At 43.0% G+C, this 27,023-nt stretch overlaps 1 protein-coding gene across 1 annotated transcript in view; it reads left to right on the forward strand.

Annotated features, from left to right (window-relative positions):
• rerea (arginine-glutamic acid dipeptide (RE) repeats a) overlaps positions 1-25,182 on the forward strand; it is an 84,689-nt gene extending 59,507 nt beyond the window's left edge. Inside the window, exons 7-20 of the mRNA XM_029435930.1 lie at positions 294-342; positions 1,151-1,275; positions 2,370-2,469; positions 3,156-3,254; positions 12,064-12,256; positions 18,455-18,654; positions 18,897-19,058; positions 19,148-19,261; positions 19,598-20,979; positions 21,640-21,862; positions 21,950-22,670; positions 24,258-24,422; positions 24,533-24,713; positions 24,812-25,182. Coding sequence (XP_029291790.1) covers positions 294-342; positions 1,151-1,275; positions 2,370-2,469; positions 3,156-3,254; positions 12,064-12,256; positions 18,455-18,654; positions 18,897-19,058; positions 19,148-19,261; positions 19,598-20,979; positions 21,640-21,862; positions 21,950-22,670; positions 24,258-24,422; positions 24,533-24,713; positions 24,812-24,845 — 3,748 coding nt within the window. The 3' untranslated portion in view covers positions 24,846-25,182. The remainder of the gene's footprint in view (positions 1-293; positions 343-1,150; positions 1,276-2,369; positions 2,470-3,155; positions 3,255-12,063; positions 12,257-18,454; positions 18,655-18,896; positions 19,059-19,147; positions 19,262-19,597; positions 20,980-21,639; positions 21,863-21,949; positions 22,671-24,257; positions 24,423-24,532; positions 24,714-24,811) is intronic.
• The last annotated feature ends 1,841 nt before the right edge of the window (positions 25,183-27,023 follow it).

Consider the following 27,023-nt stretch of genomic DNA (forward strand, 5'->3'; position numbering starts at 1 on the left):
ACTGGGAATATTCTCCTGAAATCTCTATTTGTTTGTCAGACCAAAACACTACGCTTTTCTCACATGCCCGTAAAGACTTCCACAATACAAAGCACAGCCCTCGTGCCCTCGCACTGTATCTGATCTTGTCCAGGTCAGCTTCAGTCAGTCAGGATACCCAGTTGTGACTTTGTAGTTTGTGCCGTTGTTTAGCTGATTCAACAGGAACAATGCAGACAGATTTATTTCAGCTAGCTTTGAAATGTTGCCAAGTAAATATTTAGTTTCAATCTGCTCTCTCTGTCTCTTCTCAGGCGACTAAACAGCACACAAGGAGAAATCCGAGTGGGACCCAGTCACCAAGTAAGTCATTGTACAGCACGCATCCGCCGCCAGCTGCTGACTTCAGAGATTTCTCTGCTGTTGTTGGAAACGGCATGCAGCATCTTTGTTACAAAATGTCTTGGATGTCTGGACCAAAAAATAAATCAAAATTGGACTTGTCTCTTACCTCATAGATGCCATTTAGTGTGATTCATGGTATAGTTTGTCATTTAAGATGTAGTAGAATAATAACGTCTTGCCATTCAGCTTCACCACAATTTCTCCCGCTAAATATTTTGAAGCTGCTGATAATAAGCTAGTTTGGTTTGCACTGCAATGCTATTCCTACAAAGACGAATAATGACATCCAGTACATCTAAAACTTTCTATCTAAATGTTAAAACAAAAATACAACAGCAAGTTTATCAGGTAGTGATGCAAGTGCACGTAGTAGAAAATAATATGACACTTGTAAACACCGGTGGAATCAAGTTTGCATGATACTTTATTAACCGTAACAATTGCATCTCTCATGTTAACGTTCTGTAGCTTTGGGTAATTGCTACAAACTTGCTTGAGTTTAGAAGTTATTCATGGTACCACCAAATTAAGGGAATATCTGCTTCATCCTTACATATGTATAAAGAAAAAAGGGAGGTCATCTGAGTACTGCCGTTCTGTGTTGTGTTAAGATATTCATCATTCATTGTGGCTGTAACTTGTCCCCACCCCGCCACTCTGTGAAAAGTTGATGACAGGGGGTTGAAAGCTGATATTTTGTTCAAGCTTGCTTGCTATTTGTAGTGTGACACCATCTGTCCCTCTCCTTCTCCCTGGACCTAATTAGGCCAAGCTCCCTGAGCTGCAGCCTTTCCCCTCTCCTGGTGGCCACGCCGTGACCGAGAACGAGGAGCTGGTCTGGATGCCAGGGGTCAATGACTGTGATCTTCTCATGTACCTCAGAGCCGCAAGGTGAGTGAGTTCCGACCTGGCAGGGCTTGCAAAACTCTAACCTATGTATACAGAGTTCTTTCTAAAAGATGCAACTCCAAACTCTCCCTTGCCCTCACTGTATTGAAATGATTTGGTACTTTCAAATATCAAGATATCAAAAACTTGCCTTTTACCCTGTTTCTGTACACAAGCTCAGTCGAGCCAAATGTCTGTAAAGGTTACTTTGTAGTCTCAAGAGTGCAAGGTTATAATAGTTTTTATTTTCGTTAGTTTTCAGAGTATGTGTGCTAGTTTTACTGTAGTTTTAGTTTGTTTTTGTTAGGGCTAGGTATAATGTCTCAGAAGTATGTCGCTTCATGTACATACAATATACATGGTTGGAGAACTGTGTAGGAATGGACATAATGGTAAGAATGTTTTGATTTGCTAAACAAGTAGATTACACATCACTACCACACCGACCTTAGTTAACATCAGACCTGAGCTGAATAGCTTGATTAAATGGCCTCTGATCAACTGCAATATTAAAATGTTGTTGTTGTGTCAATTCTACAAGGCTATACTGCATGTGAAAAACAATCGGCAATGCAAAGAGTGTTATATTAATACTAATTATTAATGTTACACTTCATCAGGTGTTGTATATCAGGGATAAAATCTTCCATCAGTGTTCCCTGAGATGTTAGTTGCAGTGAAAGTGATGTATGTTAACGGGTTTCTGTGTCGTGTTGTAGTCAGGGGCCACAGTGTAATAAATCTGTCACTTTGACCGAGTTGTAAAAATTCAATCAAAGTCCATATTTATCCATCATATTTGTTTTCATGCTTACCAGCTTTACATAGATATACCTTGTGTTGCATGTGTTATGCATACGGTATACTGTGCATTATAGCGCGCTTAATGTCAAAGCCCTGCTCGTAACAAATGTTGAAAGTATTTTTTCTTGCGGGAAGTATCAAATGTGCTCAAAACAAAAAAAGAAATTACAATACTATGCCCATAAGACTTGATAAGAAATGACCTACATGGAAGTTTAGAGATATAGAAACATCTCTGTAACCAGACGTGTGTGGCCGTATTAATGTTGACTTCACGTGTGTTGTGTCCACAGGAGCATGGCTGCCTTTGCAGGGATGTGCGACGGAGGCTCAACAGAAGACGGGTGTTTAGCAGCCTCTCGAGACGACACTACATTAAACGCACTTAACACTGTAAGTAGCCATAGAATAATAGAATTACTGGAAAATGTGGCGTTTGAATTGCAGGGATTCCACTGTTGATGCTATGATGCAGCTCTGCAGTGATGGGCAATGATAAGGCCCCTGAGCCCGTAGAGTAGCCCCCTGTAGTAAACCCAGCCTCAGAGGCTTACAATGCATTAGGCGTAATGAGAGATTTGTCTGTCACATTGACAATGAATACCGAGGAATCAAGCACAAGAAAGAGATTAGAATCATCATAAACAGGGCATTTATATTCCGACTCTATAAACTGCAAAATTAACATAGCGAGCAGGTCACTGTCTCTCGACCTTAGTTTCTATTTGCAATTCCAATGAGTAATGCTTGTTTATTCTCAGGAGGTAGAGCTCCAGCGCTGCGTGTTTCACCAAATTGAATGTGACACAGGGCTTAAAGCTGTGCGGCGATTGCCTTTGTCACCGTGGTGTTTATTTCCAGGCTGGTCCTTGGATTTTTTGAAGAACATTTCCTCTTGATGCTCGAAGATCTCTAGTTAAAAAAAAAAAAAGTTCAAGCACAAATCGGCTCAATAAAATGTGTCTGTAGAGCTCAAGATGTCCCTCCTGTGTCACTGTAAAGAAGCTGGCTCCTTTAGTAAATGTTAATTTGATTATGTATTTGAATTTAAAGGCTGATTTTGTTGTGATTGTCCTCAGCTTCACGAGAGCAGCTACGATGCAGGAAAAGCTCTCCAGCGTCTGGTGAAGAAGCCTGTACCTAAACTGATAGAGAAGTGCTGGTCTGAGGATGAAGTGGTAAGAGAACCCTGCCTTTTCATTTGGAAATGCATTCAATTAATTATTCAAAGGATACAAGTTGGCATACACAAGAAATAGAGTTTTCTTGACGTTGGTATTAATTGTGTGGGTGCCTGCTGTCTGTCAGAGCTTGGTTTGAGTCTTTAGAGGGAGCTGTTGAGAGAGAGTTGAAACACTGCTGCCCTTGGCCCAGTCTCACAAGACATCAGGAAAAAGCACTCGTCAGTTTCCAGCTCCTTCAAGGCCCAAAAGCAGCTGCATCCTGTTTATCACCCACAGAATAAATCTTGAGTGTGGAAGTCTGGAGAGGGGGAAAAAGATTGAGGGCTGGTAATGTTCGCCTCCATTTGAATTTAGATGTGGATTTTACCACAGCTGTTGAAGGGCTGAAATCAGAAAATGGCAGCCCTACTGTCAAACGGCACGGTCATGAACGGGTAGGAGGGAGAAATGAAAGTGCTGGATGACACCATGTCAAAAACAACTCAGAGCTGCGGCTTTGGCCTTGATGCTTTATGGCACACTGCACTACATGTTTGTACACACAATCCTTTTTAAGGATAACAATGCTGACTGATCGGACTGACTGTTAGTTTTCCCTTCTTCTCTGTGTGACTTGTGCTTTTTCCACTTTGCTAATGTTTGTTATTGCTGATGCTTGGCAGTGTTTTGTTGAGCTTTGAATGCAGCAGCTCGGATCCAGAGGAAGTGAATGGGTGTATTTGTCTTATAATTGAACGAGATGGGCACATTTGAATAAAGCCAGAGCTAACTGCAGGATAACGATATATCGGCCGATAGTTATTTCTTATGTGTTTTTTATATGGAATTTTGACCACTGAGCGACATTTTACAGTATAAAAATAAACTTCAGTGCTCTCTGGTGGACAAATTATATAGAACAATGTAACTATCTAAATCAGCGGCCAACCTTTTTTATGCCACGGACCGATTTCATGTAAAACAATATGTTCGCGGACCCTGGGGGGGGGGAATAAATATGACGGGAAAAAAACGATTCGGCCTGGCATAAAAACAAATATGAAGCGCATAAAAAAACTCACCATTACGCTGAATTAGTGGGAGCCCTGATCTTGTGTCTCTGCAACGAGCCGGTCCAATATAGGGGTATAAATTCTTCACCAATAGTAAAAGGTTTCTTCTCTTAGCGATACAGTTAGTCACTAAGTATGATGCTCTCAGTGCACTCACATGTGCTGATGTGGTGCCATCAGTAATTGTTTATGTCCTTCTTGTTCGTGTTTGTTCCTTTCAAAAAACTCCAAGGGCTTGTCTTTTAACGCCGGGTGCCTCATGTGCGAGCCTGTATATTCTGCAGAGCGGCGCATGAGAATCACCTGTAGCGATAAACACGTATTTTAAGTGACTCCTGATGTCGTCTTTTAAATGTCTCCTCATTGGGTCTTTTCCCTTTTCCAAAAAAGCTCTTTAAAGACGTTTGTTTTCCTCTCATTGTTGCTTGTGGGCTTAATTTTTTGAAGTAAAGTATCACGTGACAGACGAGCGTCTTGACGTGTGTCAAGAGACACAGACGCACAGACAGATGTTATCCGGTGATTTTTCAAAAAAATGTATTCAATCTTTCTGTGCGGCCCAGTGGTTGGGGACCACTGATCTAAATGACCTCAAACCTAGTTTGTCATTTCCGTACTGACATTGACCTGGCCGATTTTATTGGTCTTGCTGTATTAGTAGTTTATTTAGGTCCATATTTACAGTTTCCAAAAATAATGCACATAAATAACAAGGTACTAAATTAAAGGGAAGACTCAACAAATATTGAGGGAATAGGTGTAGTTTAAAGCTTAAGCTCATTATACCTTTACATATAATATGCTAATGGAAAAAACCTCTCTCTCCTAGCTTTACAAAAACCAAGTTCCAACCATTTCATACACAATAATAATCATATCTCAGTTTTCTGTGTCAATCAAGTGAACGACACATTCTTAATTCCCTGTTCCAAAAGTGAACCTGCTATGATCATATTGTTACAAAAATATTTAACTCTTAAGCCAATAACATTGAATTATTGCCCGGCTCTGAGACCTTAGCTCGTTGAATTAACTCTGTAACCCGGGTCAGGGCAACTCCATCCACACTCAGAAGAGTTTCATCATGTTCAGACAGCATCATGTAACTGAAGTGGAGGAGCTGTCGGGGAGTCCGGTTCATTGTGTTAGCCATGTTAAGTGGCGGCGCGTGTTTTGTGTCTGCGGGTGGAGGCGGTCAGCAGGCCGTTAGTGCTCCACCTGCCCCACAGTGTCCACTGCCTGGAGCAACGGCAGCTTGACTCTGGCCGGCCAAGGACAAAGCCCAGCCCACTGTGATCTGATCACAAGTTGTGCCTTTTCAGCCCTGCAGCCTTGAGGGACAGGTGTAAATGTAGCACCAACCTTGACACACTCGCAGAAACCAGCCCTGCTGCTCTTCATTTATTTATCACCCCTTCCTCTGCCTCTCATCCCCTCCAGGACGGGCTTCATTATTCCTGCCTGCATTCCTTTAGAGATGTGAGTAAAAGTGACAGCGGGGGCTGCTGAAATGACAGAATCAGCCTGTCTGCAGGGTCACTTGTCACCCTCCCCCTTTGACTTCTCTTAGCACACCCCACCTCTCTTCTGTTCAGCTGCTGCCACATAACACTCCCTACCTCTAGACACATATCTATAATGTCTTCCCACACACCTCCCACAGAGAGATAAGACGACTGCCATGATCAATTTCCAGCCGTTTCATTACTGCGGTCGGTGGAAGTGACAACCTTGTTTAGTTTTTATTGTCTTCTCGCAGGCACAGAAAATAATTTCTCTTCAGTAAATTGTGCTGCCGTCAAGTCTGAACGATCTTTCACTGTGAGATTATTAGTACAACTTTGAGTAACTGAAAATCCATCTCCTTGATGTGAGCACCACTCAAACCGTTTCGTGCATCAGTAAGGTGATAACTATAGATTACACCAAAGACAAATATCATATGATACAAAACAAATTAAATATAAAACTATAAATATTTCACCAGAAACATTTACTGTGCAGTATAATCTGTAATTATGGTAGACAGTCAGATGTGGAATAGTCCCCTGCCTTTTCTAAAGTCTAAGTGAGAGAGGTAATCCCACCACAACACTTCTTTATGTGTTTTATCAGAAGCCAAAACAATGCTGCCCACTCGCTTCCCATCCTTTTGATTGTGTGATAGTCTCAGTAAAAATAAACTCTTTTAAACCGAGAACAAAAAGCACTTCAAGTGAAGTGCGAAATAGCAGGAATGTTACAACACTGACAGGATATGATCATACACCAGTGGGAACAACAGCTTTTTACATCAGTAAACCCTGTTACAGATTGTAAATGGACAGTTTTAGGTGACTCCTGGGCTGCAGCTGGCCACTGCTGTTACTTTCTGGCCAACTACAGATACATGTTTTAGATTCAAATGCTTGCACATGCTCCATATTATGAAATGAAGTTGTGGCTCAAAGATTGTGGAATCCTTTAAGTGGCAAATCCACTTTGGTTAATAATATGATAATTTGTAACAAGACGACTTTGGAAAATAAAGATGCTACCCAGAACACAGGCGTTACTTTTTAATAAAGTGTTTGTAGACTCAAATCATTTTTCTTTTCATTGATTTATTTATTTATAAGGACAACAGACATTAATCAACATTTCTGTAAATGTGACGGTGTTAGCCAGCTGGCTAATCTTCAACTGCGGTCCTTTGACAAGATGTTTTGAAACCAGTGAGGTGATGTCTCACATTTACAGACGGAAGACGAGGAGACACCATAAAGACAGCAACAGCAAGCTAGTGCAGAAGCCACGCAGAGAAACATGAGCAACAAAGTCCACTATTCAACACTTATAGCCATGTATCATTTATTCTATAGTTGTGAAATGTGTTATATTATTATACACAGATGCCAGTTTAAACATAATCACCCTCCTCTTTCCACTGCCCACATGATCTTTACTCAAAGTGTTATGACAGGATTATGATGTCAGAAAGTAAGAAATGATACATAGTCTCTCACAACCACCTCTTCTCCCACCCTCCCCCCACCTGAAATAATCTTTAAAGTAATATATATGATAATAGTTATGCATATATTGCGTTCAGTAAGTTGATAAACTGATAAAATAATAGATTTATAAAAAAACAAGATATGACCACAAATGAATTTAAACTTATATGAACATATACATTAAATACATTATATCTAGTATCCCACACAAATATTAACCCTTCAGTTCTCACCTAGCCCCAAATGCGTTGCTTATGTCTGCTGTTCAACCCTGTAGAGATCTTAAGCTATTGTTGACCTAAATCTCAAAGAGAATCCAATGAATTGATTTTATTCTAAAAGTGATTTATTTAAATGCACTATATCTAAATAAAAGTCAGCATTACGTCATCTGTACCTGCAGACTCGGTGAAGGTCATTAAAGGATTCCTGCTCTCTTCACCTGAAGCTGCTGTCAGTCCTGATTGTAAATAAGTGGTGCTAATAATGCATCGGCCAACAGGAGGTGCCATATAAACCATCAGCAGCGGCGGCAGTCGTGCTATGTGTCGCCATGTCAGAGACGGAGAGGTTGATCTATGACTGCTGTGGGGCGGCAGGTCTATTCCTCCGCCAGCTGCACTGTGCCGCGGCTTATCTCCGGCTGCGTCTTTAGCTGATGGATGACTGGAGCAGGCCGGTGACAGCACAGAGGTGGGAGGGGAGGGAGCAAGATGAGGGAAGGGAGAGAGAATAGTGGCCCCCCAGTGGCTGAACACAAGTCTACAGACCGAGAACACACTGCACAACCAAAAACACCACAGGCGTATAAAAGACAACACGCCGCTCTGCATCCTCTGCTGCAGGCTGTGGAGTATTTTAAAGTTAGATGAGCAGCTTTACTTCAACAGTTCTCGTCTGCCGAGGGAGGTCTGTCTGCTGCACGGAAGATTTATAACAGTGCATTTTATAACCCTTATGGTACAGTGCCAGCAATGCTTTTTAGGTTTGTTTAGTAACTAAATAGCAGGCAGGATGGGTGTGTGCTGGAATTTCCTGTCACCTTTTGTGTCAGTACAAGCGATGGGAAGCAGAGGACATTACTTTGCCTGCTGAAAGTTGGCAGAATATCTCCATGTTTTAAAATATAATGTAAATATAAAAGCAGGACTTCTCCTCCTGTAAAAGTATTTTCTGGGTTTTAGGTTTTTTAAGAAGGGTGTCTAAACAAAGGCTATGTCTCCTTCTCCTACATCTACATACATCTTTCTAAACATAGCTTGTTGTCTTTATGTATATTGTCAGAGCAAAGAGGATGTGGGTAGTCTGGTGTCTGTCAATGCGATATCCCTGTCTCTTCTTCAAGCATGTTGTGATTTGCTCTCTGCACACCATGGCCAATCTTATTACTAGCTGATGTTTCATAAGAGTCGGCCGTGTTTTTCCCTTTGGTTTTGGCTAGCTGGCTGATTGTCCGCAGCCCTCAGAGTTTATACACTGCAGGCTTTGAAAGGTCAGCTTTTAACAACGAGTCAAGTATAATGACTCGTCATTGAGTGAAAGTGGCTTTGTTTGCTGTTGGACGGTCTTGCGTCCGTGTTTTTATGGAATGACATTTAGCAGGAATTATGTTCCATGTGCGAGCCTGCGCCCTGTTGGTCATCATGATACTATCTTTGTGCGTATGTCTGCGTTTTACAACAATCAACTCTCAAGCAGGAAGTGCGCACACGCAACAATGGCCTATTGAATCATTTTTTCTCTCGCTCTCCTTCTTTTATATGTCTCCTCTCCAGCCTCACAATAGTGCTCTGTTAGTCTCCGAGGGGAAACTTTGGGCGGGTGAAAAGCGCCCGCTCTCTGGAACACACTCGCAGAGAGAAGCCTGTTGTTTCTGCACAGCGGATGGCCATTTGGTAGCGCTTCCACCCAGCCCCCCCCCCTCCTCATCCTCTCTCTTGCGCTCTCTCTCTCTCTCTGGCCCTCTCAGCCCCTCCTCCGCCGCTGTGTTGCCTAGCAACGGAGGGCTGGAGCAATCGGAGCAGGGGCAGAGCGATTCAGGGAGCAGATTGGCGGATGATTTATTAGCTGGGCTGTAGAGCAGTGAGCCCAGGCAGCTGAAATGGAGCCTTAAACTGGAGCCGACGTGTGGAGAGGGGAGGGGGGGGGAGCCAGCGAGAGAAAGAAAACAGAAGGGGGGAGAAAGATGGGGGAAGGAGAGGAGGGAGGAGAGAGGGAGCATGCACACAGCTCCTCTATGGAGACGGACGGACAGGCTGTGTAAATAGTACAGTTGGGGAACATAATTAAGGTGACATAATTAGGACAGACACACAGGCTGTATGGGCAGGTCTAATTATTGACTAGTCCTGCCACCACTGCGAGGCAAGAAATCTCAATCCAAACTCTTCTCCTGTGCGGTCCCTCTGGGATGAAACCAAACTCAATTCGGTCAGCAGACTCCCCTCCGTCTTGTAAAATAGAAGATCTACCTCCTCTAAGAATAGTTTATTACTCACCTTTAATTATCTTTCTGACTGTCTCGATCTCTACATCCTTCTCTAGCTCTTTAAAACAAAAAAATATTATTATTTTAGAAATATGATCATTTTCTAGGTACTGTATGTTCCTTCATGATTGTCACTTGTGTCGGGGGGACATGGAGCTGAGTGTAGAGGCACTTTTCCAAGTGAATATTTAGCTAGTTTTGTCATCGCCTGTCAAAGAAGTAATGTTGATCCTCTGCATCTGTGCGGTGGCGTTCCACTAGTTATACGTATCTCTGTGGAAGTTTGACTGACAGTCCAAATGGTAATCTGCTCTTAACCCCCTCGAGTGGTTGGAGATGGGTGTCGGATGTTGGGGTGGGGGGGAGCACTTGTGTTGGAGACGGCTCCATCTACTGGCTAATCAACCGTTACACCTTCGGTCTGATTAATGCAAATTAACTGCTGTCTCATGTCACTGACGAGGACGGGCTTTTTTTATTCAGCTGTCAGCTCTTTAACATCTAGCTTTGGATCCGTTCTCTTATGTTTCATTATTTAGTCTGGTTTGAGTCAGACTTATACTTTAATATTTAGTTCCTAACAATTACACTGTTAAACTCTAAAACTTGAGACTATTGAGTTAGTTTGCATAATGGAGATAAATACAGTCATTCTTTCCTGTTGTTGAGATACGTCTTTCTTTGTCGCCTGTAATTTTCCCTCCTAAAACACAGTTGTGTTTTGCAGCTGGCGGGGTTACTTCTGTGAATTTGGCCTTTGTTCCCCACCAAAATCTGGGTATGTAAACAATCTGTGGTTACATAACGTGCTGTTCATGGCGTGGAAAATGAACTCCTGTCACTCAGGACAGACTCCATGTCTGGTTTTCCTTCTCACTTGTCTCTTTCCACCATGTCCGAGACCTTTCTCCACACAAATTGTATCAGCCTTCCTCCCCTCTCCGGCTGGCAGCTAGTTGAGTTTGTGCCTCTGTGTGCGTGCTCACCCCAAAGCTCTGAATGCATTTAAAGGACTTTCGTCCGTGGTTCATATTGCAATGAAGTGTGCAGCTTTGTTGTAGTTCTAATAACAAAAAGTGTTCTGGCTTTTCCCGTGTGGGGGGGGTAGAGACATGAAGCCTGCTCATGCAGTGTTAGAGGATCAAGAACAGACTGAAATGAGCGCCGTGCTCGACTCTAACATGAAGCACAGGACTCCACTCCAGGTTTTCCAGCCTGCTGCGAACCAGAGGCTCTCTTGCAGAAAGATCACATGTAAAGCCTTCCCCTTTGTAGTGGAAGAGCAGAGAGTGACAAGCTATTTCTTGCTTGTAAAAGAAAAGCAGAAAAAAGGCAACGTACCATCGGAGACATTGTGGATTTGCCCCATAATTTTCCCTTTACCTGTGGCTGGACATAGAGATTTGTGCTGTGCTCCCGGAGGACTTTTCCGTGCTTTTTTCTGGAGTTACTTGGTGGAAACGGTCGGCTGAGATCACTGAGGAGCGGGGCTCGCCTCTGGAACAAGAAAGTAAATCTGTTGGTTGTCTGCTTCGCTGGTTATGAATGTTTTCAGCCTCCGCTTTTTATGGCTCGCGGTCTGTGGCTCTTAAAGGAGAAGAAATACATTTAGGTTGTTCTCGCTTTCTGCTATTTATTCTTTTCTGATGTTGTTTTCATGCTCATTGAGGTGAGGTGGCATGCTCACATTTCATGTCAGATTAAATCCGATGTTTGGAAGTAGCAAATGCTGTCATCATGCCGTTCATCTCCTTTTACTCATGTACGGTTATATTTGTCCATTTAAAATTTTGACTTTTTTTTCTGTGCTTTTAAAATTGCCAAGATGTAAAGACAAAAATAGAAACTGTCCTCCATGCACAGCGAGGTTATTTTCTCTCTTTACAACTCTCAAGTTTAGGCTTAAACTTTTCACTTTTCACCAACAACACGTTCAACATGTATACTCAAGTATGTTTTTATATTAGATTATATATATATATTTTCCCTGCACATGAAAAGAGGAGCTTAATCTCAGCGTCTCTGCCTGCCTTACTTGTCATTTCCTTTCTCGTTTTGCCCTGACATGGCTGTGTTTTCTCCGGAGTTTAAACGCCGACAGAGATTTTTTTTAGAAACACATTAAACCTCAACCACAGACTAGAGAAAAGAAAACAATGTTTTTTTGTTGTGGTGTTAGCCTGAGACTTCACGCGGTCACAGTTTAGCTGACTTCACAGATACTAACTGGTTTCTTTTTCTCTCTTTTCCTCTGTGAAAAATTTCAGAAGCGCTTCATTAAAGGGTTGAGACAGTTCGGCAAAAACTTCTTCAGGATCCGGAAAGAGCTGCTGCCCAACAAAGAAACGGTAATACCATTTAATTCTCTCTATACTGTTGAACTTTTTCACTGTGTGTGTGTGTGTCATTTGTTTTATAGCACTGAAACGTATATAAAAACGAGCTACATGTGGTTTGCTCGTAACTAAAGCGTGAGCAGTAAAACATTTTTAGTGTGATATTTTGATTTTTAACCAGAGGCCTTATTGATAAGAAGTAAGTGCTGCCTGCCAACTACTGTGCTGCAGTATTGTCAGATCTCCCTTCAGGCTGTCTGGGGGGGGGGGGGGGGGAACATCTCGTTTTACCTGAGAAGAGAAAAGGCTAAATGTACTTTTACAGAATGAAAAACACTGAAACCTTACAAGTGACATGCTGCACAATAATTAGCACGCTCTGTTAGCGATCAGTAAATAAGTTGTGCAGATGTGATGGCAGCCACTGTGTTAAAGCACATCTCAGGTCTGAAGAGCAGCCTGCTTCATCTCATGTGTGTGAGGGTTACAGCAGCACGCAGGATTGTTTCGTTTTTTTACATTCTCACCAACTTTTGGAGTAGTTAACTCTAAAGTGCAGCATAATGGCTTCCACGAGGATTAAAAAGCAGGTTACGTTGGGAGACCTTTTAATAATACATTTAATTTATATAGAGCTTTTCTAGATACACAAAGACGACTTTGAACAACAAACACAAATTGTTGTGTTTTTAAAGGAAACAATTGTATCTAGTGTCTCTAAGTGGCAAATTAAAGTTGAATTATAGACAGACATATGCAAGATGTAAAATTAGCTTTTATTTTGTGCATTTCTTTCTCCACTGATCATAGCTGAAAAGCCAGGCCTATCAACAAAACTTAAACAGCATCCGAAATTATTTATAACTTAGAATATTTTTGTTGCTTTAAAGTGTGAGTCGTTGTAGTGTGAGACCTGAAAGTGAAACTTGAATTTGGCGTAGGGCTCACTCTTCTGTTTACATCTGGAACACAGATTATTGAGTGCTTAACTATGTTAAAGGTTAAATTATAAGGTGTGTTCTTCTTGCATTATACTTCTTCTATCTTGGTAGTTTTAAAATCACTGAAAAACATTTATATTAAAGTGATTTAATGTCTGCCGCGCTTTAAGGAACTATTTGTGTTGTTTATGTAATCGGGCAGTAGGATGTCAGTTTCCCTCCTCTGTGTGAGTGTGTACACACGTCAATGTGTTAATCATTGCTGAACTGTGACTTATTACATGGTACAAATGGGTTAAATCCAACCTTATTATATGTATTCATATGTATTCACAGCAACCACCTAGTTTGTGTTGTTCCTCTTCGAGATGACCTGCAGCATTTTACTAGAATATTTGTCTCATTATACCTGCACAAGGAAAACTAAGAGCTTGAGAAGTGCTGGATTTTTATCTGGAGATAAAGGGAACATGCTGTACATGTTACTTCAAAGTCCTCTACACCTTTGACTAAGCTGTTAAATTATTCTTAGATAGGCATTTTGATTCATAAAACAGTGCAGACCTTGCGGTTTCTGTTATGCTGCTCCTGCTGGAAGTATGCCGATACAGTGCTGACAAGAACATCAAAGGCAAATCGAAGGTGTTTGTCATACTTCTCTCCACTTCATTTCCTTGTCTGCTGTAAGCTGAGGAAGTGTCAGTCCTGCTCCTTAAACACCCCCTACATATCATGTAATATTTTTACTCAAGAACTCTTTAGTGTCACCTCCTTTGTGCTACATGTTTTATTCCTCAAAACCAATTTGAACCTCTTGAATAAGAGATTAAAGTGTATGAACACAGTTTCCTCGCAGAGGTTTCTTCAATTATTCTAGCTGGTTTTGAAATATACGACTAGTCCAGTTGATTGGCTATAAAGGAGGTATTAATGTAATTCAACCTGGAGGGTGAGTCTACTTGGCAGGAGAGGTAATAGACCTCTTCCAGGATCTAGGCCTGCCACCACCACAGAGCAGCGAGAGATTAATTTTCCCCCTACAAATGGAAAATAAACTGCCATTTAAACATGTGAAAAGAGGAGAAAATGACTAGGAGAGCACAGGGAGGGTAGCAACAACCGGAGGAGAAGGGGTATGTGAGGCGCTAGCTCAATATAGACACTGAAAAGCCTGTGTTGTCGCACAGGAAAAAATAAACTCTTTGCTTATGATTGAACTTGCTTTTGTGCTGTAAGACTAATCTGAATGAGTGCCAGTCAATACCCAGAGGAAAGCTCCATTTATATTCTACCTGCTGATTCCCAAATCCTATCTGTGGAACATGAGCACAACAAGATATTTTAGGTCCTGAGATTTTCCCATTATCTCCAGTCACAGGCATGCGTTTCTGTCATTCCACTTGCATGACAAACCATCAAAAAGAAGCTGTTGCAGAAATGAGTTCCTGCTTCAGGTCCTGCCCGAAACACTGTTGTTGAGCATGAGTTCAGAGCATAAAGCCCTATGGGCTGATATCCAGAGGTCCAGTACAGTGTGTCTGCCCCTCACTGTTCCTCCCGCTAGCCCCTATTAGCTGCACTGCCCCTGAAGTGCCAGCACGGCTCAAACACCCAGTGCCAAGGGTAAGCACCCAGCGCTGTGCAAACACACCAGGCCTGACTAGCACTCAGGAATGCTTTATATAAAGTCACATAAAGGCCCAGAGGGGGGAGTGGGTGTGTCGTCTGACCGTCTGCAGCTAGCTCTGCTGCCACCATTTCCTTCACTCCAGAGAGGACGTCATGGAACATGAGCCTCCAGTGTTTAAACAACTAAATATGCTGAAATGGCAGATCAGATAACTCTGTTCCTGATATTTTCACTGGAGGCTTTTTCATAAAAATGTGGTTTTAGGGGATAACAGCGCACAGTATTTGCCGAACATATAGCTCTGTTTGTTGTGCAGACAAACGGAGGAATTGACATTTGAAAATGAGATCGAATTAGAAAGTGTTGGCTTGTGTCCATACAGGACTGAGCCCAAACTGTTGATGGGAAATGATACTGCAGTTAATTTGCAAGTTAAATGTTGTTGAGATGTTAATGTGCAAATAGGATTATATCGACATCACTATTTTGTTCAAATGAATTTCTTTATTTTTTTTGTCATGTGCGTCACCGAGTAAAATAAAACTGCAAAATCAACTCGTGCCTGAAACTGTATTCAGTACGGCTTGTGTCTTTGTGTCCTATGAGAGAGATTATGAGTCTTTATAGTCACATATCTGTGTATTATGTTTTTTGATTTATAAATCATAAGAAATGTCTCACAATAGAACACAGAGGAACCGTAATCTAATAAACTCGATCGAGTTCTATGCTTGTAAATAGTTTTCCCTTGCTTTTGTGTATGTGTGAATGTTTATCAGTTTAGTTTCCCCCCCGAGGCTCCATTCCTGCATCCTGTTGTTTATTCTCTCGTGACTGCTCCCCTTTAAATATTGAAGTTCCTACAGTATAGGGGCACAGAATTAGCTTTAGCACCAACATAGTGAACTAATCGTATTTAAGTTATACTTTGTAGAAATTGGGAAGAAATTTTTTAAAAACAAGTTTAGTTATATTAATCTATATAGTAATATAATACAGTTTTAGTGATGCAGTCAAAGCAAAAACATCAACTACAAGTCATGTAAACTTATAGGATCGGGGGGGAAACGGCATCTTAGAGACATTCTTCTGCTGCTGGACCTGCTTTGTTTTGGCATCGAGGTGGGAAAGACCGAACGGCAGTGTGTTAGAAAAGCTAACAAAGGCGAAACCACAGTGTGTTTATGGTTTTTGTTAACAACACAAGTCAAACAAGTGTCTCAGATGGCAAACAGCTTGATTACAGCAACAGGAAAAGTAGAAAAATATACCTTTTTAATTTCCAGTAGTACTGGTGGCCTGATTTAGCAGCCTCTTGTGATGTGTGCTTATTGTTAGCTTTTGGGCACGCTGTGACTGTACGGCATGTTTAGTATTTTACGGGCATATGGCTGACCTGAGCTGTGTCTGATTTTTAAAAACGCTGCCCTGCTTGTGTCGACATCCAGATCAGCCAGGAGGTGATGTGCTGAGCGGCTCTTGCAGCATCTTGTTCTATCTGAGCAAAGAGAGCACTCTTCTTCTCCCCCCCCCCCCCCACCAGGCCCTGTCATTTACAGGATGGCCAACAGGAGAACAGTGTTCTCAACACAACCTCGCAGCAGATGTTTGCCCCGGTACAATCTGTACAAACGTCAAATTGAATTCATTGCCATGTCCTTAGCTCGGCAGCGAGAACCTTGGGGATGACTGTGATTATAAATACTTTGGTTCAAACACTAATTAAAGCAGCTACAAACTACAGGGGCCCGGTCCAGTTGGCAGCAGCTGTCAGTAATATGACAGAACAGCTTTCGTGTTTGGTAAATGATATAACTTGTTTAGGCAGTGAAATCACTGTCGGCTGACGGAAGCTCAACCAGCACGTATTGATGTTCTTTTAGCAGACCACAGGCAATTTAGCGCGGCAGAGTGTGGGCAAAATAATTTTTTCAGCCTAATAGACGGCAATCCGGAGCTCCCTGTGTAATTGAGTTCTTTGGTGAGCTTCATGTTGTGGTTTTTGGGGATCCAATCTGCTTTCACTGGCAAAAGCGCTTACAGCAGGAAAAACACGAGTGCTGATTCTTCAGCATGTGCATCCCTGACCTGTGAAAGTAGAGCTTATTCAGTCATTCTCCAGCAGAAAGGCACTGCGCAGCAGGGAATGGCTGTCTGTTTAGCCGCCTTTCACATGCACTCTGCTCCACCAGCCCAGGCCCTTTCACTATTCCATCACAGCTTTTTTTTATTTAATTTGACCCAATATTCGTATTAATTTTTGCAGGAATATTTTTCTAAAGTTTTATTTGCATATTATGTGACACATTCCTAGGGAACTGAATGGAGCACGAATAGAGCAGTTTTGTCATCAGTATCCTAAAAAGATTAATTTAATAAAAAATGTAACATTAATAGGAATGTTGTAAAAAGACTCGCGATAAATAAACACCCACTTTTTCCCCTTCAGGTCATGTCAGATGACTCTGCGTGCACCGCAAATACACTTCTACCACGATAGCGTTTACTAAGTTACCCCCTGCAGTTAGAGTCAGCGTGAGGAGGACAGAAAAGTCAAGCACCACTCACTGAAACGATACACTGTACAACCTGTCATGACTGATGAAGAATACCATGTCCAGGGGTCGAGCACATACATAATTAAACCCTGGTTTGATTTATCTCAAAGAAATACATCCCCCTTCACCTCACCGAAATGAATCAGGGAAGCAGTTCTCCCTCCTCCGGCTGTAGGCTGTGGAGAAAGCAGGAGGGAGCACAGGTTCATGCTGCACTAATGGATGTTTACACAACTCACTATCAGCCACCAGAACGCAGAAATCACAAGCGCTCTGCGGCTACACTGCTCACCTTACGTTTTTAGCAGACGTTTTTATTTGCAGAGATGTTTCTTTAGGAAGTGTTGTGGTTGGATTTGATGTCGATTGTCCATTGTTATCCTCTGCTGGCTCTTTATTCCTCCCTCTCGGCTCTCCTCCACACTCGGCCCTCCCCCTCCTCAGCTCACCCCTGTACTCTCCTCCTTCCCCTGCTCTTGCCAGTAACGGCCTTAACCGTTTGGCTTCATGTCAAAGCAGGGGCCTTTTGTGGCTCTGTCACAAATCTGCCAGGAAAAACAGAAACCATCTGTTCAGGCCTGGGCCTGAGAGGGGATGAGGGTGTAAATACACAAGTTCAGCCCTCACCCTCAGCCCTGCCCACGCACACTGGACCACGAGCCCTGCAGAGGACCCTGCACTCCCACTCAGCCTCAACCTGCACTCCCACCCGCAAATAAACTGTAGTCTACAGAGGTTTCAAGGTTAACCTTATTGAGTCTAAATCTTACAAACGGGAACATGAGATGGTATACAACGGAGTACAAAACCTGTTGACTTCTGTTTCAAAAAAAATTCACTTGCCATTAATGAAATCTCATTTTATTCGAATGATGAGGTTAAAATACGTTAATATGTTTATTTAAATAATATATATAAACCGTGTATTCATATCTAAAGAGCACAGATCATTTTTTAATTAATTTATGCTAATTACAATAAATAGAAGAAGAGTACACATCTTTGAATGATGGATGTACAGATAACTTATCATTGATTCATCTCCTGCATGACAAACAAGATTTATATCATCAGATATACTGCAAAGTTACTTCCTCTATATTCTACAATATTTCTGTGGCTCTGTGTGATGTGTGTTCTTCTCACTGCCTGTGAGAGTTTTTGATTTCACAACTGTAAATGGCTTTCCCCAGCCTCCAAGGACTGGCACCACGGGGGCCGGGAGAACATCTTGCTGTGCACAGACTGCCGCATTCACTTCAAGAAGTACGGTGAACTGCCCCCCATCGAAAAGCCAGTGGACCCGCCGCCATTTATGTTCAAACCTGTCAAAGAGGAAGAGGATGGACTCAGCGGGAAGCATAGCATGAGGACCCGACGGAACAGAGGCTCGGTGCGTACAAAGATATCTATCCCTCTATTTTCACCTTCAAGAACCACAGCAGAGTTAGACGCAGCAATAAGCTTATCATCAAGCAGCACAGGGAAAACACTTTGCCATGCATTGTTTCATATGTTTGGTTTTAGAAAGATAGTCAAAAAAGTGGGATTTGGATTTGTAGGATTATGTCTATCCTAATTTCTTCTATCTATTCGTCATGATTCATGTTGACTTTTATTGTTTGTTTTTATCAGATGTCGACGCTACGTAGTGGTCGTAAGAAGCAGACAGCCAGTCCTGATGGCAGAGCCTCACCTACCAACGAGGATTTGCGCTCCAGCGGACGTACCTCTCCCAGTGCGGCAAGCACTGACAGCACTGACAGTAAGATAGACTCCATGAAGAAGCCCAGCAAGGTAAACACAGCATAGAGTGCTTGAAACTTTTTCTTTTTCTATATCTCTGTGAAATGTACCCTAACGGTTCTGCTGCTTTGGTTCCACAGAAGATTAAAGAGGAGGCTCCTTCACCTATGAAGAGCGCCAAACGGCTGCGAGAAAAGGGAGCCTCAGACACAGAGGAGCCCGAGAGGGCCAGCGTCAAGAAGTCCAAGACACAAGTGAGTCCAATGGTCTTTGTTTTGCTGTTCGGATCTGTCCATGGAATGCATGGACTTGGTGTTATGATTTATCGGACAATAACCGTGATATTTAAATTAAAAAATGGTGATATTATGTTAATAATACACATATGATAATATTGTGTAAATAATCCAGCACCTCTTAAATAATTGTAGTTTCTTTCTGTTCTCGCTTTTGCAATATGATGGCGTTATTATTATTATAACATTTTTTCAAATGCGAATTCCTTTGACTACAATAATCGTGTAGTGAAAATCTGTTGCCGAGACAGCCCTATTTATGGTACTCATCCTTCTCTCTGCTTTGTCCCACAGGAGCTGAGTCGGCCAGACTCACCCTCAGAATGCGAGGGAGAAGGGGAGGGTGAGGGCGAGAGTTCTGATGGGCGCAGCATCAACGAGGAGCTCAGTAGCGATCCTAAAGACATTGACCAGGACAACCGGAGCTCCTCCCCGAGCATCCCCAGCCCCCGTGACAATGAGAGCGACTCAGACTCGTCTGCCCAGCAGCAGCAGCTCCTGCAGAGCCAGCACCCTGCTGTCATCCAGTGTCAGCCAGGCACCTCAGCTGCCTCCTCGGCACCGCCTCCGCCTACAACCTCAGCCCCCTCACTGCCCCCACAGGTCTCCCCCACAGCGGCCTCCACCTCTCTACCTCCCCAGCCTCTGCCCCAGCCAAGCCCCATGTCTCTTATCCAGTCAGGAGCATCCCTCCACCCTCAAAGGCTCCCTTCTCCACATTCACCTTTGTCTCAGGCTCCACCTCCTGGTCCCCCAGTCCCACCTCCATCATTACCCAGCTCGCATCACGGGCCTATGCCTCATCCGCTGCAGCCGGGCCCCTCACACATGCCTCACCCTCACTCCATGCCCCCTCAGGGCTTCCCTGTGGGTCAGTCTCAGGTCCCGCCCATGCCAATCTCTGGCCAATCACAGCAGAGGCCGCATTCGCCTCCCTCCCAGTCCCAGTCATCAGCTCAGAGTGGAGGCCAGCCTCCCAGAGAGCAGCCACTGCCCCCTGCCCCAATGTCCATGCCTCACATCAAGCCCCCACCAACCACACCCATCCCTCAGATCCCCAACCCACAGTCTCACAAACACACGCCCCACGCGTCAGCGCCTCCATTCCCTCAGATGCCTTCGAACCTGCCTCCACCTCCTGCCCTCAAACCCCTCAGCTCTTTACCCACCCACCATCCTCCATCAGCACACCCACCTCCACTACAGCTCATGCCTCAGGGGCAGCAGCTTCAGCCGCCTCCAGCCCAGCCTCCAGTTCTCACTCAGTCCCAGAGCCTGCCCCCATCAGCAAGCCACCAACCTCCTCAAGCTCCTCCTGTGCCGCCCTCCGCAGCAGCAGCAGCAGCAGCCTCACACCCCAACGGACCACCACAGCCGCCATTCACGTCGCATCCTTTCAATACAGTTCTACCTCCAACCGGCCCTTCTCCTTCTTCATCAAACTCTATGCCTGGTATACAGCCTTCATCTTCCTCCGCTCCACCCTCCTCTATCTCCATGCCACTGCCTGCCTCAGTCACTTGTGCCGGCCAGGGCCCGGTACTACCAACTGTACACATCAAAGAGGAGCCTCTAGACGAGTTAGAAGAGCCAGAGAGCCCCCCACCCCCACAGAGAAGCCCCTCCCCAGAGCCTACCATCGTCAATGTGCCCAGCCATGCCAGCCAGTCAGCACGGTATGTCTACACACGTTGATTCCTTCCCAAACACTATCTGTAAAAGAGGAAAACACACACCTACACAAGCTGTTGTTTATCAGTAGTCTGTGGAGCTGCTTACTGTCTTGTCTGGGGATGCTGATTAGCTCTCAAACACACCAAACAACAAAGAGTCGCTGCCTTCAGAATTTTAAGGCTTTGATGTAAGCAACAAATCGAATGTCCTCAGCAAAACAGGCATCCAAGGCCACAATTAGCCTTGAGCTCTGAAGGGCTGATGGCGAGGAATTATCGGGGATAGAGAGCGGGGAGATTAATTACAGTGAGATGCGAGTGAACCAAAGCATCTGAATATGAGTATCTGTAGTTGCCTTGTGCTTAAGTGGCGCTCAGACTGTCAATGAATAGCAATGAGGGATTTAATACATACTCAACATAGCAGCAAAAGTGAATGCCAAGGGAGTTTGTTTCCTTTTGAATAATGGACCCATGTAAGCCAATACAAAACGGTCTTTTCATCTAATGGGACATTATCCCGGCATTCAACATGCAAAATTTAACATGAATATCTCTTAAGGCTATTTTGTTTTGTTTGTAACAAGTATTAATTTATGAACTGGAACATCTTTCTATTTTTCTGAGTGAAAATCAAATGTTTTATCTCAACCATGACCACAGGTTCTACAAGCACCTGGACCGGGGTTACAACTCGTGTGCTAGGACAGATTACTACTTCACTCCGCTGGCTTCATCTAAACTGGCCAAGAAGCGAGAGGAAGCTCTGGAGAAAGCCAAGAGGGAAGCAGAGCAGAAAGTAAGGGACGAGAAGGACAGAGAGAGGGAGAGGGAAAAAGAGCGAGAAAGAGAGCGGGAACGAGAAAAGGAAGCAGACCGGGCTGCGGTGAGTGGTTTTGTTTTTCTCCCTTTAGTTCGCCAGTGATTTATTTAATTTTTTATCTTATTAAACTTGTTGTTTCTTTGCTCACAGAAAGCCTCCAATTCCTGTCACGAGGTCAGGATGAGTGATCCTCAGATGATCGGCCCCATTCACATGCGTCAACAGTACGATGGCCCCCCCACTTCGATCGCAGCTGTTCCTCCGTACATCGGCCCTGACACTCCTGCCCTGCGCACCCTCAGCGAGTACGCCCGACCCCACGTCATGTCCCCCAGCAATCGAAACCACCCCTTCTTTGTGTCCCTCAACCCAGCAGATCCGCTGCTGGCCTATCACATGCCCGGCTTGTACAACGCTGACCCGGGCATGCGGGAGCGTGAGCTACGGGAGAGGGAGATGCGTGAGAGGGAGATTCGTGAGAGGGAGCTGAGGGAAAGGATGAAACCAGGTTTTGAGGTTAAGCCTCCAGAGATGGACACACTTCACCCTTCCACAAACCCCATGGAGCACTTTGCCCGGCATGGAGCCATCACGTTGCCCCCCATGGCCGGACCTCACCATTTCGCCGCTTTCCATCCGGGCCTGAACCCATTAGAGCGTGAGCGGCTGGCCCTCGCAGGGCCCCAGCTGCGATCAGAAATGAGCTACCCAGAGAGGTTGGCTGCAGAGAGACTCCATGCTGAGAGGATGGCCACAGTGGCCAATGACCCTATCGCCCGTCTACAGATGTTCAACGTCACGCCACACCACCACCAGCACTCGCATATTCACTCCCATCTCCACCTCCACCAGCAAGATCCTCTTCACCAAGGTAAAAGAAAGCCCTGTATACATGCATGCAAAGACCTCTGTGCTACTTAACATTACGCAATACAACAAATCGAATTATAACAACTATATCATACATTTTATTATGTTCAAAAACATATATTTAAACGAATTTGAAAGGTTGAAAAAAACTATAAATTCTTGGACGCTAATTGCTCATTATTTGGCAAACATTGTCATGTTGCCTAAAATGTATTTGGTTGCAAATTGTTAAAGTAACGTTAAGATCTTTCCTTTTTTTTTTATAATGGCAACCATTTTGTCAGAGTAGCTTTTTTTATTTCCTTAAATGCATATCTCATTTTCAGCGTTTAGTGCTATCTTTATGCATGAAACAGTAATGTCAATATTTTTTTCAAACACTTTTACTGACACAATTAGCCTGTGTTTGACACGTCAAACTTTTGTATAGTTCTATATGTTTTGATATGTATGAATATTTTAACTTCATTTTCTGAATGTTTTATTGCGTAATATTTTTTACTTATGCATTTTTACATAGAAAGGGAGATATGTGTTATCAGCACAAGTATAAGAAAAATATATTTATGTAAACCTTTGGTAAATATGAATTAATAAATAAAAATAATAGAGGACCAAGAATAGAGCCTTGGGGCACTCCCCAGATTAATCGTTACTTATTCAAGATGCAGCAATTTTGGGATACAAATAGCTACTATTTAAACTGCTATCAAGCCATTTTAGTAATCCATTATGAAGTAAAACCTTTCTTGTAGTATTGTTTATATTGTGATTAACGGTGTGAAAGATTTTGAAGAGAATTAAAAGGGTCACAGTAATCGGAGGCAGTAGAAATCTTGCTAGCCAGTCGGTGCCAAAAGTTATAGGAAGAGAAGTTTCCTGGAAGAATATTTGAAAAACAAAAATTCGATTATAATAAAAGCAGGAATGCCTCCTGATTTGTATGAGCAAGTTACATAATGTACAATATGGACCGAGAATTAGGTTTTGAGGAGGTTAATATTCGTCAAATGTCTTGTGCTTTAATATTAATGAAGTTGTCTGTAAATAGAATTACTGTATAAATACAATATATAATACTTCTCTCATAACAGTGAAGAGTGAAGGGACTTTGAATTAAAGATAATTGCACTTTCATCTTTTTTAGTTGCATTACATTTTACATTACAGGTCATTTAGCAGACACTCTTGTCCAGAGCGACTTACAGTGCACTAACGACAGGGACAGTCCCCCTCGAGCAACTTGGGGTTAAGTGCCTTGCTCAGGGGCACAATGGTGGCAGCCTGGTATTGAACTCACAACCATCTGGTGTTGTATTTGAAACGCCAGCTCATATTTTATTATTGCTTTAGGATTGTACAACATTGACATATGAGCTTGGATAAAAGCATATTATAACGTCACTACATTTCTGATAGCGCCAGCAGATGCTTTACAGCGGATAAATATAGTAACATACTCTCAACCTTGAGAGGAGTAACATTATATAAAGCTGTGTATCACTAATAAAACACCAATGCCGGTTGCACTGTCTGTGATACATGTGAAATGAGTGTACCCTGAACCTCAGTGTCTGACACACAATAGGTGGGGAATGTCTTGTGTGTCCTCCAGGCTCCGGGGGCCATCCCCTGATGGATCCCCTGGGAGGAGGACCTCACCTGGCTCGCTTCCCTTACCCGCCCGGCGCGATCCCCAACGCTCTCCTCGGGCAGCCGCATGAACACGAGATGCTGCGCCACCCAGTCTTCGGTAGGCTTTCTGCCAATATCATCTCTCATTAACGGCAATATCACATCCAATCTATCAATACTCGCTCTGCCAGATTGCCTGATCAAATCTTATGTTTATGCCTCCTCCAGGTACTCCATACCCCCGGGAGCTACAAGGAGGTCTGCCACCGCAGATGTCCGCAGCCCACCAGCTGCAGGCAATGCATGCCCAGTCCGCTGAGCTCCAGAGGCTGGCCATGGAGCAGCAGTGGCTACATGGACACCATCACATGCATGGAGGTCCGCTGCCTGGTCAGGAAGACTACTACAGGTCAGATAAACGACATAAATTAGACGAATAAACATTTAGATAAACTGAGTGTGTGTACCTTGATTTGCCAAATATTAATACTTTGTTGTTTGTTTCAGCCGGCTGAAGAAGGAGAGTGACAAGCAGCTGTAACCAGCCAAGGGAGGCAGCGACTGACAGGTGCAGGACACGGGAAGTTGTTACAGAGTTGTTCATTCAGTTTTGAAGAACGGAAAAGGCCAAGTGGATCGTCTGAGAATTCTTCTGATATTTGCTTTTTCTTCCTGTCAAGGACCTTTTTTTTATTATTATTATTTTTCAAGACATTGACTTTCTTTGGTATATAGCCAATAGTGACAACGTCATCGAGACTCCTGCATGACAAGCTTTTCTGACATTTTTTTTGTAGGTGCTAGAACAAGACACTGTGCTTATCAACAAAAAAAAAAAAAAGACAAGACCGGTCAGGCCGTTTATGGAAAAATAACAAGTGCTATCTTAAACTCAACATTTATTTTAATACGTTGTTGAAGGTTTTTCATAATTTTAAGAAAAGCTACAGCATGGCGTTTTTGAGTCTGTAAATAGTATATATAAACATATAATTATTATTATAATTATTATTATTACTAGGTGTGGACTCCAAACCAAGTCGTTTCAACCTCCGATATAATTGTTTTGAAGCATTATCCCTTGTTTCAGAGGGGAGCACCATGGCATTATATGAGCAGTTTCTGAGAGAGTTGTGGTTCAGTTGTAACGTTCCTCTGACATCACTGTGTTAGATTTAGCCCCACATACACTATGTAAAGCATAAACCTGTCACACACACATCCATTCATCACACACCTTTGACACGCAGCAGGTTGTCAGAATGTGTAAACTCAACGCATTGAGTTAATGATTTGAAACACTTGAAGAGGTGACACGGAAGTCACCGAGGTTTCTGTGGAGTGCACACTGAAGCCATGGATTTAAAAGAAAAAGTTTGCACTGAGAGTTTCCTTGAGCTCCACTCGATTTGGTTTTATTCTTTTGCTTAAAATCAATATTTAAGTCCAGACATTGGAGTAATACTTAATTACTTTTTTGCTTTTACAGAGTTATTTTTATTATGATTTTAAACATGAGGATGCCAGAAACATATTTGGCTGAAAGAAATTTAAAAATGCTTCGAGTTTTTCTTAAATGACCAGGACCTGGATTTTAACTTTGTTCACTATATCAGGAGGCTAACAGGACTTCAGGATTGTTTTAAATGTGTGAATGGTTTGTGAGTCGGTGCTAATTGTGTTGTGGGTGTCCCCTTCTCTTCACCTGGTCCGGTCACCCATGTTCGTTGCAGGGCTCATGTCCGACTGAGACATCCTCCAACTAGGCTGTAATAATGTTCACTGTGACACTAGAGGGGGGCCTGCCGACACGTGACGACCAGGAGGTAGAGGGTCCATGATTGTGTGCGAGCGCGCGTGTGTTTTCCTCACAATGTTTCCGTATGCCTTGGTTCCTTAGGGATACACACACACTCCTGGGCCTCAGAAGTGTGTGTGATCGTGTGTGCCACTGACTGTTACAAGTTGTGTTGACCTGTCATACCAGTGCACATGAGCCCAAGTTTTTCTTTTTGCTGTAGCCATGACAAGAGTTCTGCTTTTGTTCCATGCACTAAGACTGTTCGACCGTCATGGACATTTAAAAAACTGTGGCTTTTTTCTTTTCTTTTTTTACCAAATGAAGAAACTGTACTTGCATTTAAAAGTGACCATATCTTCCCTTGGAGCACTATAATTTACATTTAAACGCGTGCAAACGTCATCAAGCTCACGCCCCCTTTTTAAAAATCCAAAAAAGTCTTTGAAGCCCCGACAAGAACCCGTCACTTTGTCTTGCCATCTCCCACCAATTCCTGTCTCTCTTCTGACGACGTTCTCATCATCTTCATCATCATCATCATCATCATCTTTGCCTCGTTTTCCTGACGATTCCCTTGCCTTTTACTCCCTCTTTTTGTGTCTCCAAAACCTTTGATGTTAAGTGTTGTCAATGGTTTAGCTTCTTGTTTCAAAGCGGCAATAGCAGAATGTAAATTCTGACTGCTAAGATTTATATATATACTGGTATCTTGAAGCTTATTGTATATATGAGTAGTCGCCATGGGATGACACAATGTAAACAAAAAGTAGAAATAATAAGAAAAATTGTGAGTCCTGTGTTCTCTCCATTTGAGTATTTTGTAATTTTTTTGAAAAATTTGTGGAATTAAAATAAACGACTAAGTTACACCACAAGAAAATGACTTGATCTGTTTTTATGCCTTCTGATACATCATAT

The sequence above is a fragment of the Cottoperca gobio genome, chromosome 7 (genome assembly GCF_900634415.1).
Source record: "Cottoperca gobio chromosome 7, fCotGob3.1, whole genome shotgun sequence".
NCBI classification, from domain to species: Eukaryota; Metazoa; Chordata; class Actinopteri; order Perciformes; family Bovichtidae; genus Cottoperca; species Cottoperca gobio.